At 47.3% G+C, this 16,966-nt stretch overlaps 2 protein-coding genes across 3 annotated transcripts in view; one reads left to right on the forward strand and one right to left on the reverse strand.

Annotated features, from left to right (window-relative positions):
- LOC123102168 (DNA-binding protein HEXBP) overlaps positions 1–994 on the reverse strand; it is an 11,398-nt gene extending 10,404 nt beyond the window's left edge. Inside the window, exons 1-2 of one of the 2 annotated variants that reach the window (XM_044523470.1) lie at positions 788–943; positions 22–163 (exon numbers count right to left, since the gene is read on the reverse strand). In XM_044523470.1, the coding sequence (XP_044379405.1) occupies positions 22–27 (6 nt within the window). In that variant the 5' untranslated portion in view covers positions 28–163; positions 788–943. Of the gene's footprint in view, positions 1–21; positions 164–787 lie in introns of both variants that reach the window. The other variant, XM_044523471.1, reaches the window with a different exon arrangement.
- A 1,448-nt stretch (positions 995–2,442) lies between these two features.
- On the forward strand, positions 2,443–5,213 carry LOC123102170 (glucan endo-1,3-beta-glucosidase 8). The gene is made up of 2 exons (XM_044523472.1): positions 2,443–3,050; positions 3,943–5,213. Exons 1-2 carry the CDS (start codon positions 2,458–2,460, stop codon positions 5,069–5,071), a joined length of 1,722 nt encoding a protein of 573 aa, XP_044379407.1. The 5' UTR covers positions 2,443–2,457; the 3' UTR covers positions 5,072–5,213.
- The last annotated feature ends 11,753 nt before the right edge of the window (positions 5,214–16,966 follow it).

Genomic DNA, 16,966 nt, shown 5'->3' on the forward strand with positions numbered 1-16,966 from the left:
TACCAGCAAAATCACACGTACAAGCATAGGCAGCTGCGGCGCCGTGTGCCCTTTCCGCCGCCGCCGCCGCCCATCAGCTTCTGATCTCCCCGCTTTGCCGCTCACGATCTGATTTGTACGACGACTCAGCGACGCAACCTACTTCATAGCTTCAGCCAACAAACTAGCAGGTTCACACATCACACTATATTAATCTCTCTCACTTCTCATCTCGTATCAGTGTTGAAACTATATATATCAGATTTTATCATTTGCGATTGTATCAAGAATTCATACCGTGTACGTGTCCTGAAATTACCGTGATGCAAATTATCTTGTATGAGTTTATATTTATTGATGCAAAAGAATTCTATGGGGACCTTACACAGTAGCTAATTCTGAAATTGAAATTCTTCAACTACGAGGAGAAAAATGCAGCCAAACACCGTTAATATTAATTCAATTTTCAAGCTAGTTATTTCTAAAATTGAAATTCCTCAACCATGAAGAGAGATAACGCTGCCAAACCGCATTAAGATTAATTTGTTTTCGAAGCCAGTTGCTTCAAATTCTTGACATACTGAACAAATAGGATTCAAGACCTAATCATGGGGAAGAAGAAGAGGGTTCAGTGGGAGGGACTGCTCTGCTCGGTAGGCTAGGAATTCAATCACTGTTTCAACCTACCGCATGCACCAAATCAGCAACCGAATTAGTAGATGCAGGCGGGATAACAATCGATCTAAATGGAAGGGGAATGGATCAAGAAAAGACGGGGGAGACACACGAGGAGCGTAAGGCCTACTACCTGAGGGCAGGGGAGTGGGTAGCGGGGAGCAGGAGAAGGGAGCCCCGACGGCGACGACGGCGACGGCGGTGGCGAATTGGTGGCGGCGGGGTCAACAGCCGGCGGCGGCTGCTCTGCTGTTTTGGTTGGGAATTGAAGCAAGCAGGCCGTGGTGGGGATGACGAACAGGGTAAACAAGCCTTTTTTTTCTTTTTTTTTTCTTCTCGTCTACGGACCACAATAGCGGGCCTGCCCATTTTAGAGCGGGTGCTCGCTACGTTTTTTCTTTTTCTATTTTGGTTCCTTTTATTATTCTTTCTTCGATTTGTTTTGTTTTTCTCTGGTTTTCTTTGGGTTTTTTTATTATTTTTTCTTTGCTTCACTTTGGTTTCTTTGTTTTCTCATTGATTTTATTTTGGTTTGCTCTTTCTTTAGCTATGCTTTGGTTTCTTTGTTTTCTCAATACAATAGGTTTTCTTTTTCTTTTTAGTCGGGTTTGAAAATTTTCAAATATATTTTGAAAATCATGAACAATTTTGAAAAATCAAACATTTTTTAAACTCCAATTTTTTTGATATGTACTCCCTCTGTAAACTAATATAAAGGTGTTTAGATAATTAAAATAGTAATCTAAACGCTCTTATATTAGTTTACGGAGGGAGTATAATACAAAAGACTATAAGGGCATCTCCAACGTTGTCCCCTTGAACGGACATAATATTTGTCCATGATGAGTCTGCCGACCGTGGTACAAGAGTCGGCCATCCAACACTTGTCGTAAACGTCTGCCACAATACAAATAAATTTGGACGTAATTCATGCAAACATGACAGAATTCATTCAAACATGACGGTATTCATTCAAAATGGCATTAGTTCAGACATAATTTACATAAACCAAGCAATATTTGAGGCAGGCGAGTCCTCCTTGACACGGGCTCGCGGCGACGAGGGCGGTGCCGGACCATGATCCCAGAGCAGAGTGCTCGATGAAGAGCTCAATGTGTTGCTGGTAACTCCACATCCGTGACCGCCGCCTCCGAGAAGATGTGTGGCTCCTTCTCGTGGGAGCCGGCCGCCGTGGAGGTCAAAGGTTCTAGAGAGCAACACGCGGCGGCGCCAAAGATCCGTGTCTGGAGCCATTTGTTTGCCGGTGCGGAGAAGCATGATTTCTGCATGGTGCGATGTGAACGTCGTCGGAGCAGAGATGATTGGAGAGCTTGTGAGCGGAGAGGTTTGGACGGCGGCGGAGTCATGCTTAAAAAGCGAACTGATGGGAAGCCGACTTTAATGCGGCGGCGGAGTAGGCTTCTCGGACACCGCATCAACATTGAAATGGTGCGCCTGCTTGTTCGTTCACATCGCTCTGACCGACATTAACGCCTGAAAAGTCGCGTCCGCTATGGAGCGGGCCTGACCAGCATGAATGTGCGGCGACCACTTAGTGCGGAGAGGGTCCTTTTAGGGGGAGAGAGTTTTCGGGTGAGACGTGGCAGTCAGACACGTACATATTGTCGGTCCGAGCGAATATGACTGTGCAGGAGGTCTCTCGAAAATCAGGCGAAAAGGGCTGTGTTTGTCAGAGCTGAAAAAGAAGTCCCACGTCGCTTGTGTTGTGTGCCCGATTCTGAAATTGTTAAGAAGAGGAGCGAATGACCGAAACGCCCTTCCCATCCTACCCGACCAAAATCAATGCAAACACCATATCATATCAGATCCATCCATCTGGAATTCTGGAATTCTGGATTGGTTGGACTCTTCTCTGGCCGCCGTCCGCCGTTCGCCTCCGCCCGTTTGATTGAGCTTCCCCCGTCCCTCCTCCTCCTCCTCCTCTTTGCTCCATTCAAATGTTCAAATACTCCCAGCATTGCTGAGCTGAAATTCCCCATCTTGAATCGCTCGCCGCAGCACCAGTGCGCATTGCATCTAGCTCGAATCGAGCTCATGGCGAGGCTCGAGGCGGCGGCGCTGCTGCTGGCCGCGGCGGCGGCTGCGCTGTTGGCCACGGCGGCGGAGGGGCTGGGCGTGAACTGGGGCACGCAGGCGTCGCACCCGCTGCCGCCCAAGGTGGTGGTGCAGCTGCTCAAGGACAACGGCATCAACAAGGTGAAGCTCTTCGAGACCAACCCGGAGGCCATGAAGGCGCTCGCCGGCAGCGGGGTCGAGGTCATGCTCGCCATCCCCAACGACATGCTCCACCGCATCGCCGGCGACTCGGCCGCCGCCAGGGACTGGGTCAAGCGCAACGTCAAGCGCTTCGACTTCGACGGCGGCGTCGTCATCAAGTAACCCCCGTCGCCATGGTTCTGCTTAGTTTTCTACTACCTTATCTTAGTACTGTGGTACATATGCAAATATTCACCGTGATACTGTCACCAACCATTTCCATTTGGGTGTAGGCGTGTAGCGATAGCGATACGTTTGCGTGCTTCAGTTTCCTCTTCTTCCTGCACAAAATTGTACTGTAATCCGGTGAAGATCTGCAGAACATCAATGTGCTTGCTTATAGAATGAGTGAGGGTTGGAGGGGGGCAGTGGTCAGTGGAGGAGGTTGTTGGGACGATTTGGTTGGTCCTGGTGTGGTGTGCAACCCAAGCGATCATATTCTTTCTCTCGGTGGACCATCGTACAGCATGGATAATTCAGTGGGGTGGCTGTCAATTGTCATATTCTTTCTGTGGAGTTATGCCAGCAATTTACTATAGCCAGTAATTGGGTGTTGAGTTTTGGACATTTTCAGGATATACTGGGATGCAGGATAAAGGAGATGTGTGAGTGTTGTCTGAGAAAACAGAGTGAGAAAACCATAGCATGTCTAACAGCAACTCTTGCCATATCGGGGCCGGTCGGCACAATAACCGTCGATATGGCAATTTTGATCGAAAATGACACTCTAGGACGATTTATAAATGCTTCGTTGACAGTGGTAGCTTTAGGACATACAGTGCTGGAATTCAGGATAGAGGAGATGCGTGGAGTTATGCCAGCAATTTGCTGTAGCCAATAATTCAGTGTAGAGTTTTGGACATTTTCAGGCGCCTACTGAACCTGCAACATGAAAGAGCTGAGTTTTTCTCTTCACGATGCAGCATTACTGAGCCACAATGCCAAACTTGAACAGTAGACAAATTCAGTTTTGTTCTGATCCTTGTCATGGTGTGCTGCAATGCAATGCAGGTACGTGGCTGTGGGCAACGAGCCATTCTTGGCAGCGTACAAGGGGTCGTTCATGAAGGTCACCTTGCCGGCGCTGGAGAACATCCAGAACGCGCTCAACGACGCCGGCGTCGGCGACCGGATCAAGGCGACGGTCCCTCTCAACGCCGACGTGTACAACTCCCCGGCCAGGAACCCCGTGCCGTCGGCGGGCCGGTTCCGCGCCGAGATCTCCGGCGTCATGACGGACATGGTCAAGTTCCTGGCCAAGAACAAGGCGCCCTTCACCGTCAACATCTACCCCTTCCTCAGCCTCTACCTCGACGACAACTTCCCCCTGGACTTCGCCTTCTTCGACGGCGGGGCGACGCCGGTGAACGACAACGGTGTGATGTACACCAACGTGTACGACGCCAACTTCGACACGCTGGTCGCGGCGCTGGCGGCAGTGGGGCACGGCGACATGCCGATCATTGTCGGCGAGGTGGGGTGGCCCACGGACGGCGACAGGCACGCCAAGGCGTCCTATGCGCGGCGCTTCTATGACGGGCTGTTGAAGCGGCTGGCGGCGAACCGCGGCACGCCGGCGAGGCCGAACCGGCACATCGAGACGTACCTGTTCGGGGTGGTGGACGAGGACCGGAAGAGCGTGCAGCCAGGCAGCTTCGAGCGGCACTGGGGCATCTTCCGGTACGACGGGCAGCCCAAGTTCGCCATGGACCTCAGCGGGCAGGGCCGAAACACAATGCTGGTGCCGGCCAAGGGCGTGCAGTACCTGTCCAGAACGTGGTGCGCGCTCAACCCCAAGGCCAGCAGGGACGATCTCAACAAGCTCCTCGGCGCCAAGATCGACTACGCGTGCAGCAACGCGGACTGCACGACGCTGGGGTACGGCTCGTCGTGCAACGGCATGGACGCCAGGGGCAACGCCTCCTACGCCTTCAACGCCTACTACCAGACGCAGAGCCAGGAGGACGAGGCCTGTGACTTCCAGGGCCTCGCGCTGCCCACCCAGACGGATCCCTCCACGGCGACGTGCAACTTCACCATCCAGATAGCCACCTCGGGGGCGGCGGCAGCAACGCAGCTCGGCGTGGCGCCGGCGGCTGCCGCCCTGCTGGTGGCGTTGCTCCAGCTCTCACTGTTGTAGTGGTAGTGTTTGGCATTCCCGCGGTTGATTTGTTCATAAGATCAATTGCCACTGTTGATTTGTTGCAGTTCTTTTCAGCGCATTAGGCTTTCTTTTGTACTACTGGATTACAGAAGTAAAGATCAAGGTGCGATTTAGGACAGCCCTAGGCGCCGGGCCGACTGGCCCAATTGTCAGCGCATCGCCTTCCGCTCGCCCCGCGCGTTGTCGTCGCCCGCCGTCTCCCCATGCACTGTTGCCGTCGGCATAGGCGCTCTGCCGTGACCCGTGAGTCGCCAACGTCGTCACAGGAGCTTGGCAGTCATGGTTCCACAGCATCTAGCAACCATGGTTGCAGCACCCCGCCGTGTGGTCACCACCGTTCCGGAGTGTGAGATGACTGGTCCTAAGGTGCCGCGTTTTGTCAGTGAAGAAATGTTTTGCAAAAATCAGTAATTTGAGGAAAGCTATCTAATTTGCTTTTCAAGCTGCAGAAAACAACAGTCCGGCACAATTGGATCAAAGGGGCTGCTGCTCAACTTCAACTGTTTTATGCAACTTACTCAAGAGTATGAACAAATGCATCTTGAAGTATGATGGTGCAATGTAAGGAAATAGAGTCTGGGATTTAGTGATGTACTACACATAAATCACCAGACTCGGGTTCTTCTCCTTGAGACCTTGAGTTCCAGTTCATCACCTTGAATAGGAGCATGTGGTCGTTTCTTTTCATCACCTAAGAGCTGAATAGACAGAAACAATGTACAGATTAGAAGCATGTGTCAGTCCAAGACTGAAGAGCCAAATTCAGCCCACACAAAATTAGACAGTTTGATATACTCCCTCCGTTCCAATTTACTCATCGTGGTTTTAGTTCAAATTTTGAACTAAAACCACGACGAATAAATTGGAACGAAGGGAGTATATATGTGGATCGAACGAAGTTTGTTAGCACCTTCCCTACATTTCCATCCGCATCGTCCTCGTCCTCGTCCTCGCTCTCGCTCTCGTACACGATCTCGTGGAATATGTGATCATGAGCACGTTTGAAAGCATCAATCTCCTGAATATATGTTGAGTCAACACGCACGGGATTAATAGAGGTTTACATATCCAACACGCAAGGGATGAAGAGTTAAAGCGATCTTGAGACAAAAGGGGAGGCCTCAAATCTGAATGGGAGAAGAACTAGACGAGAGAAGGGATGGAGCTAGCGCACCTCGCGTAAGCGGTCCATCTTTTGCTAGAACGTCTTACCATCAGAGCTGTTCATTATATCCTGGACCTTGTTCATGTCGAAGTGTCGGAACAGGTAGATCAGGCGAGGAGGAAGAGGCGGCAACGGCGCATGGGGTGCACGAAAGAGACGAGGTCTGCCTTCGCCGCCGGGTGGTCTGCCAGTCATGATTGCCGGAGGGGACGGCGGCGTCGGCGTGGCTAGGGTTTTGACTGGGGATGGTTTCTTTATTCGGGGAGGGGGAGACGTACATGCATATCTGGGATATCTGATATTCCCTCCGTTAAGATCATTTTGACACCCAAGGGAGTACATCGTATTATCTATCTATTGTTTCATAGTGCAACTTCGGATCTCGAACTGGTTAGATGGTTTTCCGTAGGGTGAAACTAATAAAATGTTACACGGTATATGCAGAGCGAACTAAATATATATATTCTACAATAGTGATACAAGACTAGAACAAAAGTTCGGGACGTGGATTTGCTGAACATGGGTGCGCGCGCACCCTTTATAAATAGGGTTAATTATCCTTTTGCCCTCAGTGTTGTCCATGTACTCAGTTTTGCCCTCAGATGTGAATTGTGCTCAGTTTTGCCCCTAGTCTGTGCGCACCGACTCATTCCGTAAACTCTGCCGTCTCCGTCAGGTCAACCTTTTGACTCGCCCCTTACAGGTGGGACCAGGCGGCAGAGACGGCCAATTTTATTCAGACCGTTGCACGCGTGGCTTGTGGGACCCAGCAGAGTGTTGGAAATATGCCCTAGAGGCAATAATAAATTAGTTATTATTATATTTTCTTGTTCATGATAATCGTTTATTATCCATGCTAGAATTGTATTGATAGGAAAGTCAGATACATGTGTGGATACATAGACAACACCATGTCCCTAGTAAGCCTCTAGTTGACTAGCTCGTTGATCAATAGATGGTTATGGTTTCCTGACCATGGACATTGGATGTCGTTGATAACGGGATCACATCATTGGGAGAATGATGTGATGGACAAGACACAATCCTAAGCCTAGCACAAGATCGTGTAGTTCGCATGCTAAAGCTTTTCTAATGTCAAGTATCATTTTCTTAGACCATGAGATTGTGCAACTCCCGGATACCATAGGAATACTTTGGGCGTACCAAACGTCACAACATAACTGGGTGGCTATAAAGGTACACTACAGGTATCTCCGAAAGTGTCTGTTGGGTTGGCACGAATCGAAACTGGGATTTGTCACTCCGTGTGACGGAGAGGTATCTCTGGGCCACTCGGTAGGACATCGTCATAATGTGCACAATGTGATCAAGGAGTTGATCACGGGATGATGTGTTACGGAACGAGTAAAGAGACTTGCCGGTAACGAGATTGAACAAGGTATCGGGATACCGACGATCGAATCTCGGGCAAGTATCGTACCGCTAGACAAAGGGAATTGTATACGGGATTGATCGAATCCTCGACATCGTGGTTCATCCGATGAGATCATCGTGGAACATGTGGGAACCAACATGGGTATCCAGATCCCGCTGTTGGTTATTGACCGGAGAACGTCTCGGTCATGTCTGCATGGTTCCCGAACCCGTAGGGTCTACACACTTAAGGTTCGATGACGCTAGGGTTATAAGGAATAGATATACGTGGTTACCGAATGTTGTTCGGAGTCCCGGATGAGATCCCGGACGTCACGAGGAGTTCCGGAATGGTCCGGAGGTAAATATTTATATATGGAAAGTCCTGTTTTGGTCAACGGAAAAGTTTTGGGTTTTATCGGTAACGTACCGGGACCACCGGGAGGGTCCCGGGGGTCCACCAAGTGGGGCCACCAGCCCTAGAAGGTTGCGTGGGCCAAGTGTGGGAAGGGACCAGCCCCAGGTGGGCTGGTGCGCCCCCCCACCAAGGCCCAAGGCGCAGGGAGAGTGGGAGGGGGCAAACCCTAGGTCTAGATGGGCCTTAAGGCCCACCCTAGGTGCGCCCCCTCCCTTCCCCCTTGACCGCACCCTAGATGGGTTTTGGGGGCTGCCGCCCCCCCTAGGGAGGGAACCCTAGATGGGGGCGCAGCCCTTCCCCTTCCCCTATATATACTTGAGGTTAGGGGGCTGCAACACACACGATTTGATCTCTCCCTGGCGCAGCCCTACCCCTCTCTCCTCCTCGTCTCTTGCGGTGCTTGGCGAAGCCTTGCTAGAGTACCACGCTCCTCCACCACCACCACGCCGTTGTGCTGCTGCTGGATGGAGTCTTCCTCAACCTCTTCCTCTCTCCTTGCTGAATCAAGGCATGGGAGACGTCACCGGGCTGTACGTGTGTTGAACGCGGAGGTGCCGTCCGTTCGGCACTAGGATCTCCGGTGATTTGGATCACGACGAGTACGACTCCTTCAACCCCGTTCTCTTGAACGCTTCCGCATAGCGATCTACAAGGGTATGTAGATGCTCTCTCCTTCCCCTCGTTGCTGGTTTCTCCATAGATAGATCTTGGTGACACGTAGGAAAATTTTGAATTTCTGCTACATTCCCCAACAGTGGTATCAGAGCCAGGTTTATGCGTAGTTTCTATGCACGAGTAGAACACAAAGTAGTTGTGGGCGTTGATTTTGTTCAATATGCTTACCGTTACTAGTCCAATCTTGATTCGGCGGCATTGTGGGATGAAGCGGCCCGGACCGACCTTACACGTACTCTTACGTGAGACTGGTTCCACCGACTGACATGCACTAGTTGCATAAGGTGGCTAGCGGGTGTCTGTCTCTCCCACTTTAGTCGGATCGGATTCGATGAAAAGGGTCCTTATGAAGGGTAAATAGCAATTGGCATATCACGTTGTGGTTTTTACGTAGGTAAGAAACGTTCTTGCTAGAAACCCATAGCAGCCACGTAAAACATGCAAACAACAATTAGAGGACGTCTAAATTGTTTTTGCAGGGTATGTTATGTGATGTGATATGGCCAAAAGGATGTGATGAATGATATATGTGATGTATGAGATTGATCATGTTCTTGTAATAGGAATCACAACTTGCATGTCGATGAGTATGACAACCGGCAGGAGCCATAGGAGTTGTCTTAATTTATTTATGACCTGCGTGTCAACATAAACGTCATGTAATTACTTTACTTTATTGCTAACCGTTAGCTATAGTAGTAGAAGTAATAGTTGGCGAGCAACTTCATGGAGACACGATGATGGAGATCATGATGATGGAGATCATGGTGTCATGCCGGTGACAAGATGATCATGGAGCCCCAAGATGGAGATCAAAGGAGCTATATGATATTGGCCATATCATGTCACTATTATTTGATTGCATGTGATGTTTATCATGTTTTTGCATCTTGTTTACTTAGAACGACAGTAGTAAATAAGATGATCCCTCATTAAAATTTCAAGAAAGTGTTCCCCCTAACTGTGCACCGTTGCGAAGGTTCGTTGTTTCGAAGCACCACGTGATGATCGGGTGTGATAGATTCTAACGTTCGAATACAACGGGTGTTGATGAGCCTAGCATGTATAGACATGGCCTCGGAACACATGCAAAACACTTAGGTTGACTTGACGAGCCTAGCATGTACAGACATGGCCTCGGAACACAAGAGACTGAAAGGTCGAGCATGAGTCGTATGGTAGATACGATCAACATGAAGATGTTCACTGATGTTGACTAGTCCGTCTTGTTGGGTTTCGTAGTAATTTCAAAAAAATTCCTACGCACACGCAAGATCATGTGATGCATAGCAACGAGGGGAGAGTGTTGTCTACGTACCCAACGCAGACCGACTGCGGAAGCGATGACACGACGTAGAGGAAGTAGTCGTACGTCTTCACGATCCAACCGATCAAGCACCGAAACTACGGCACCTCCGAGTTCGAGCACACGTTCAGCTCGATGACGATCCCCGGACTCCGATCCAGCAAAGTGTCCGGGAAGAGTTCCGTCAGCACGACGGCGTGGTGACGATCTTGATGAACTACAGCAGCAGGGCTTCGCCTAAACTCCGCTACAGTATTATCGAGGTATATGGTGGCAGGGGGCACCGCACACGGCTAAGGAATAGATCACGTGGATCAACTTGTTGTATCTTTGGTGCTAGCCCTGCCCCTTTATTTATATGTTGAGCCCCGGGGTCGAAACTTGGAGCAAAAGCCTCCTCAAAGTCGGTTTTTCCCAAAAGGCAAGAGTCCCACTCGGACTCCAGGACCAAACGCCACAATCCTTGGCGTCTGGCCCAGACGCCATGGGCCTCGGCGTCTGGCCCAGGGCCAGACGCCAGGGTCTCCGGCGTTTGGCCCCCTGGCCTCCGCAAAACTCCTTTCTTGCACCGATCTAAAGCCTCATGGGCTTGACCCCTTGGCCTAACCATATCATCCAATATATGAATCTTTACGTCTCGACCATTTCGAGACTCCTCGTCATGTCCCCGATCTCATCCGGGACTCCGAACTCCTTCGGTTCATCAAAACATGTAAACTCATAATATAACTGTCATCGTAACCTTAAGCGTGCGGACCCTACGGGTTCGAGAACAATGTAGACATGGCCGAGACACGTCTCCGGTCAATAACCAATAGCGGGACCTGGATGCCCATATTGGCTCCTACATATTCTACGAAGATCTTTATCGGTCAGACCGCATAACAACATACGCTGTTCCCTTTGTCATCGGTATGTCACTTGCCCGAGATTCGATCGTCGGTATCCAATACCTAGTTCAATCTCGTTACTGGCAAGTCTCTTTACTCGTTCCGTAATACATCATCTCACAACTAACATATTAGTTGCAGTGCTTGCAAGGCTTATGTGATGTGCATTACCGAGAGGGCCCAGAGATACCTCTCCGACAATCGGAGTGACAAATCCTAATCTCGAAATACGCCAACCCAACATCTACTTTTGGAGACACCTGTAATGCTCCTTTATAATCACCCAGTTACGTTGTGACGTTTGGTAGCACCCAAAGTGTTCCTCCGGCAAACGGGAGTTGCATAATCTCATAGTCATAGAAACATGTATAAGTCATGAAGAAAGCAATAGCAACATACTAAACGATCAGGTGCTAAGCTAATGGAATGGGTCATGTCAATCAGATCATTCAACTAATGATGTGATCTCGTTACTCAAATAACAACTCATTGTTCATGGTCAGGAAACATAACCATCTTTGATTAACGAGCTAGTCAAGTAGAGGCATACTAGTGACACTTTGTTTGTCTATGTATTCACACATGTATTATGTTTCCGGTTAATACAATTCTAGCATGAATAATAAACATTTATCATGATTATAAGGAAATAAATAATAACTTTATTATTGCCTCTAGGGCATATTTCCTTCAGTCTCCCACTTGCACTAGAGTCAATAATCTAGATTACACTGTAATGATTCTAACACCCATGGAGCTTTGGTGCTGATCATGTTTTGCTCGTGGAAGAGGCTTAGTTAACGGGTCTGCAACATTCAGATCCGTATGTATCTTGCAAATCTCTATGTCTCCCACCTGGACCAGATCCCGGATGGAGTTGAAGCGTCTCTTGATGTGTTTGGTCCTTTTGTGAAATCTGGATTCCTTTGCCAAGGCAATTGCACCAGTATTGTCACAAAAGATTTTCATTGGACCCGATGCATTAGGTATGACACCTAGATCGGATATGAACTCCTTCATCCAGACTCCTTCGTTTGCTGCTTCCGAAGCAGCTATGTACTCCGCTTCACATGTAGATCCCGCTACGACGCTTTGTTTAGAACTGCACCAACTGACAGCTCCACCGTTTAAAGTAAACACGTATCCGGTTTGCGATTTAGAATCGTCCGGATCAGTGTCAAAGCTTGCATCAACGTAACCTTTTACGGTGAGCTCTTTGTCACCTCCATATACGAGAAACATATCCTTAGTCCTTTTCAGGTATTTCAGGATGTTCTTGACCGCTGTCCAGTGATCCACTCCTGGATTACTTTGGTACCTCCCTGCTAAACTTATAGCAAGGCACACATCAGGTCTGGTACATAGCATTGCATACATGATAGAGCCTATGGCTGAAGCATAGGGAACATCTTTCATTTTCTCTCTATCTTCTGCAGTGGTCGGGCATTGAGTCTGACTCAACTTCACACCTTGTAACACAGGCAAGAACCCTTTCTTTGCTTGATCCATTTTGAACTTCTTCAAAATCTTGTCAAGGTATGTGCTTTGTGAAAGTCCAATTAAGCATCTTGATCTATCTCTATAGATCTTTATGCCTAATATGTAAGCAGCTTCACCGAGGTCTTTCATTGAAAAACTCTTATTCAAGTATCCCTTTATGCTATCCAGAAATTCTATATCATTTCCAATCAGCAATATGTCATCCACATATAATATCAGAAATGCTACAGAGCTCCCACTCACTTTCTTGTAAATACAGGCTTCTCCGAAAGTCTGTATAAAACCAAATGCTTTGATCACACTATCAAAACATTTATTCCAACTCCGAGAGGCTTGCACCAGTCCATAAATGGATCGCTGGAGCTTGCACACTTTGTTAGCTCCCTTTGGATCGACAAAACCTTCCGGTTGCATCATATACAACTCTTCTTCCAGAAATCCATTCAGGAATGCAGTTTTGACATCCATCTGCCAAATTTCATAATCATAAAATGTGGCAATTGCTAACATGATTCGGACGGACTTAAGCATCGCTACAGGTGAGAAGGTCTCATCGTAGTCAATCCCTTGAACTTGCCGAAAACCTTTTGCGACAAGTCGAGCTTTGTAGACAGTAACATTACCATCAGCGTCAGTCTTCTTCTTAAAGATCCATTTATTCTCAATTGCTTGCCGATCATCGGGCAAGTCAACCAAAGTCCATACTTTGTTCTCATACATGGATCCCATCTCAGATTTCATGGCTTCAAGCCACTTTGCGGAATCTGGGCTCACCATCGCTTCTTCATAGTTCATAGGTTCATCATGATCTAGTATCATGACTTCCAGAATAGGATTACCGTACCACTCTGGTGTGGATCTTACTCTCGTTGATCTACGAGGTTCAGCAGTATCTTGATCTGAAGTTTCATGATCATTATCATTGGCTTCTTCACTAACTGGTGTAGGTGTCACTGAAACAGTTTTCTGTGATGAACTACTCTCCGGTAAGGGAGCAGGTACAGTTACCTCATCAAGTTCTACTTTCCTCCCACTCACTTCTTTCGAGAGAAACTCCTTCTCTAGAAAGGATCCATTCTTAGCAACGAATGTCTTGCCTTCGGATCTGTGATAGAAGGTGTACCCAATAGTCTCCTTTGGGTATCCTATGAAGACACATTTCTCCGATTTGGGTTCGAGCTTATCAGGTTGAAGCTTTTTCACATAAGCATCGCAGCCCCAAACTTTAAGAAACGACAACTTTGGTTTCTTGCCAAACCACAGTTCATAAGGGGTCGTCTCAACGGATTTTGATGGTGCCCTATTTAATGTGAATGCGGCCGTCTCTAAAGCATATCCCCAAAATGATAGCGGTAAATCAGTAAGAGACATCATAGATCGCACCATATCTAGTAAAGTACGATTACGACGTTCGGACACACCATTACGCTATGGTGTTCCGGGTGGCGTGAGTTGCGAAACTATTCCACAGTTTTTCAAATGTACACCAAACTCGTAACTCAAATATTATCCTCCACGATCAGATCGTAGAAACTTTATTTTCTTGTTACGATGATTTTCAACTTCACTCTGAAATCCTTTGAACTTTTCAAATGTTTCAGACTTATGTTTCATTAAGTAGATATACCCATATCTGCTTAAATCATCTGTGAAGGTGAGAAAATAACGATATCCGCCACGAGCCTCAATATTCATCGGGCCACATACATCGGTATGTATGATTTCCAACAAATCTGTTGCTCTCTCCATAGTACCGGAGAACGGTGTTTTAGTCATCTTGCCCATGAGGCACGGTTCGCAAGTACCAAGTGATTCATAATCAAGTGGTTCCAAAAGTCCATCAGTATGGAGTTTCTTCATGCGCTTTATACCGATATGACCTAAACGACAGTGCCACAAATAAGTTGCACTTTCATTATCAACTCTGCATCTTTCGGCTTCAACATTATGAATATGTGTATTACTACTATCGAGATTCAATAAGAATAGACCACTCTTCAAGGGTGCATGACCATAAAAGATATTACTCATATAAATAGAACAACCATTATTCTCTGATTTAAATGAATAACCGCCTCGCATTAAACAAGATCCAGATATAATGTTCATGCTCAACGCTGGCACCAAATAACAATTATTTAGGTCTAATATTAATCCCGAAGGTAGATGTAGAGGTAGCGTGCCGACCGCGATCACATCAACTTTGGAACCATTTCCCACGCGCATCGTCACCTCGTCCTTTGCCAGTGCCCGCTTATTCCGTAGTCCCTGTTTCGAGTTGCAAATATTAGCAACAGAACCAGTATCAAATACCCAGGTGCTACTGCGAGCTCTAGTAAGGTACACATCAATAACATGTATATCACATATACCTTTGTTCACCTTGCCATCCTTCTTATCCGCCAAATACTTGGGGCAGTTCCGCTTCCAGTGACCAGTCTGCTTGCAGTAGAAGCACTCAGTTTCAGGCTTAGGTCCAGACTTGGGTTTCTTCTCTTGAGCAGCAACTTGCTTGCCGTTCTTCTTGAAGTTCCCCTTTTTCTTCCCTTTGCCCTTTTTCTTGAAACCAGTGGTCTTGTTAACCATCAACACTTGATGCTCCTTCTTGATTTCTACCTCCGCAGCTTTCAGCATTGCGAAGAGCTCGGGAATAGTCTTGTTCATCCCTTGCATATTATAGTTCATCACGAAGCTCTTGTAGCTTGGTGGCAGTGATTGGAGAATTCTGTCAATAACGCAATCATTCGGAAGATTAACTCCCAATTGAATCAAGTGATTATTATACCCAGACATTTTGAGTATATGCTCACTGACAGAACTGTTCTCCTCCATCTTGCAGCTATAGAACTTATTGGAGACTTCATATCTCTCAATTCGGGCATTTGCTTGAAATATTAACTTCAACTCCTGGAACATCTCATATGCTCCATGACGTTCAAAACGTCGTTGAAGTCCCGATTCTAAGCCGTAAAGCATGGCACACTGAACTATCGAGTAGTCATCAGCTTTGCTCTGCCAGACGTTCATAACATCTGGTGTTGCTCCAGCAGCAGGCCTGGCACCCAGCGGTGCTTCCAGGACGTAATTTTTCTGTGCAGCAATGAGGATAGTCCTCAGGTTACGGACCCAGTCCATGTAATTGCTACCATCATCTTTCAACTTTGCTTTCTCAAGGAACGCATTAAAATTCAACGGAACAACAGCACGAGCCATCTATCTACAATCAACATAAACAAGCAAGATACTATCAGGTACTAAGTTCATGATAAATTTAAGTTCAATTAATCATATTATTTAAGAACTCCCACTTAGATAGACATCCCTCTAATCCTCTAAGTGATTACGTGATCCAAATCAACTAAACCATGACCGATCATCACGTGAGATGGAGTAGTTTTCAATGGTGAACATCGTTATGTTGATCATATCTACTATATGATTCACGTTCGACCTTTCGGTCTCCGTGTTCCGAGGCCATATCTGCATATGCTAGGCTCGTCAAGTTTAACCTGAGTATTCTGCGTGTGCAAAACTGGCTTGCACCCGTTGTAGATGGACGTAGAGCTTATCACACCCGATCATCACGTGGTGTCTGGGCACGACGAACTTTGGCAACGGTGCATACTCAGGGAGAACACTTCTTGATAATTTAGTGAGAGATCATCTTATAATGCTACCGTCAATCAAAGCAAGATAAGATGCATAAAAAGATAAACATCACATGCAATCAATATAAGTGATATGATATGGTCATCATCATCTTGTGCTTGTGATCTCCATCTCCGAAGCACCGTCATGATCACCATCATCACCGGCGCGACACCTTGATCTCCATCGTAGCATCGTTGTCGTCTCGCCAATCTTATGCTTCCACGACTATCACTACCGTTTAGTAATAAAGTAAAGCATTACATCGCGATTGCATTGCATACAATAAAGCGACAACCATATGGCTCCTGCCAGTTGCCGATAACTCGGTTACAAAACATGATCATCTCATACAATAAAATTCAGCATCATGCCTTGACCATATCACATCACAACATGCCCTGCAAAAACAAGTTAGACGTCCTCTACTTTGTTGTTGCATGTTTTACGTGGCTGCTACGGGCTTAAGTAAGAACCAATCTCACCTACGCATCAAAACCACAACGATAGTTTGTCAAATAGACTCCGTTTTAACCTTCTCAAGGACCGGGCGTAGCCATACTCGGTTCAACTAAAGTTGGAGAGACAGTCGCCCGCAAGCCATCTATGTGCAAAGCACGTCGAGGGAACCGGTCTCGCGTAAGCGTACGCGTAAGGTTGGTCCGGGTCGTCTCGTCCAACAATACCGCCGAACCAAAGTATGACATGCTGGTAGGCAGTATGACTTGTATCATCCATAACTCACTTGTGTTCTACTCGTGCATATAACATCAACATAAATAACCTAGGCTCGGATGCCACTGTTGGGTTTCGTAGTAATTTCAAAAAATTTCCTACGCACACGCAAGATCGTGTGATGCATAGCAACGAGGGGAGAGTGTTGTCTACGTACCCA

The sequence above is a fragment of the Triticum aestivum genome, chromosome 5A (assembly GCF_018294505.1).
Source record: "Triticum aestivum cultivar Chinese Spring chromosome 5A, IWGSC CS RefSeq v2.1, whole genome shotgun sequence".
In the NCBI taxonomy this organism is placed as follows: Eukaryota; Viridiplantae; Streptophyta; class Magnoliopsida; order Poales; family Poaceae; genus Triticum; species Triticum aestivum.

What these genes read in the sequence shown, in the direction of transcription:
- LOC123102170 (XM_044523472.1), top strand. Translation starts at nt 2,458, where the DNA reads ATGCAAACACCATATCATATCAGATCCATCCATCTGGAATTCTGGAAT. An exon ending in GACGGCGGCGTCGTCATCAA is followed by an intron (nt 3,051 to 3,942) that starts GTAACCCCCGTC and finishes AATGCAATGCAG; the next exon opens with GTACGTGGCTGTGGGCAACG.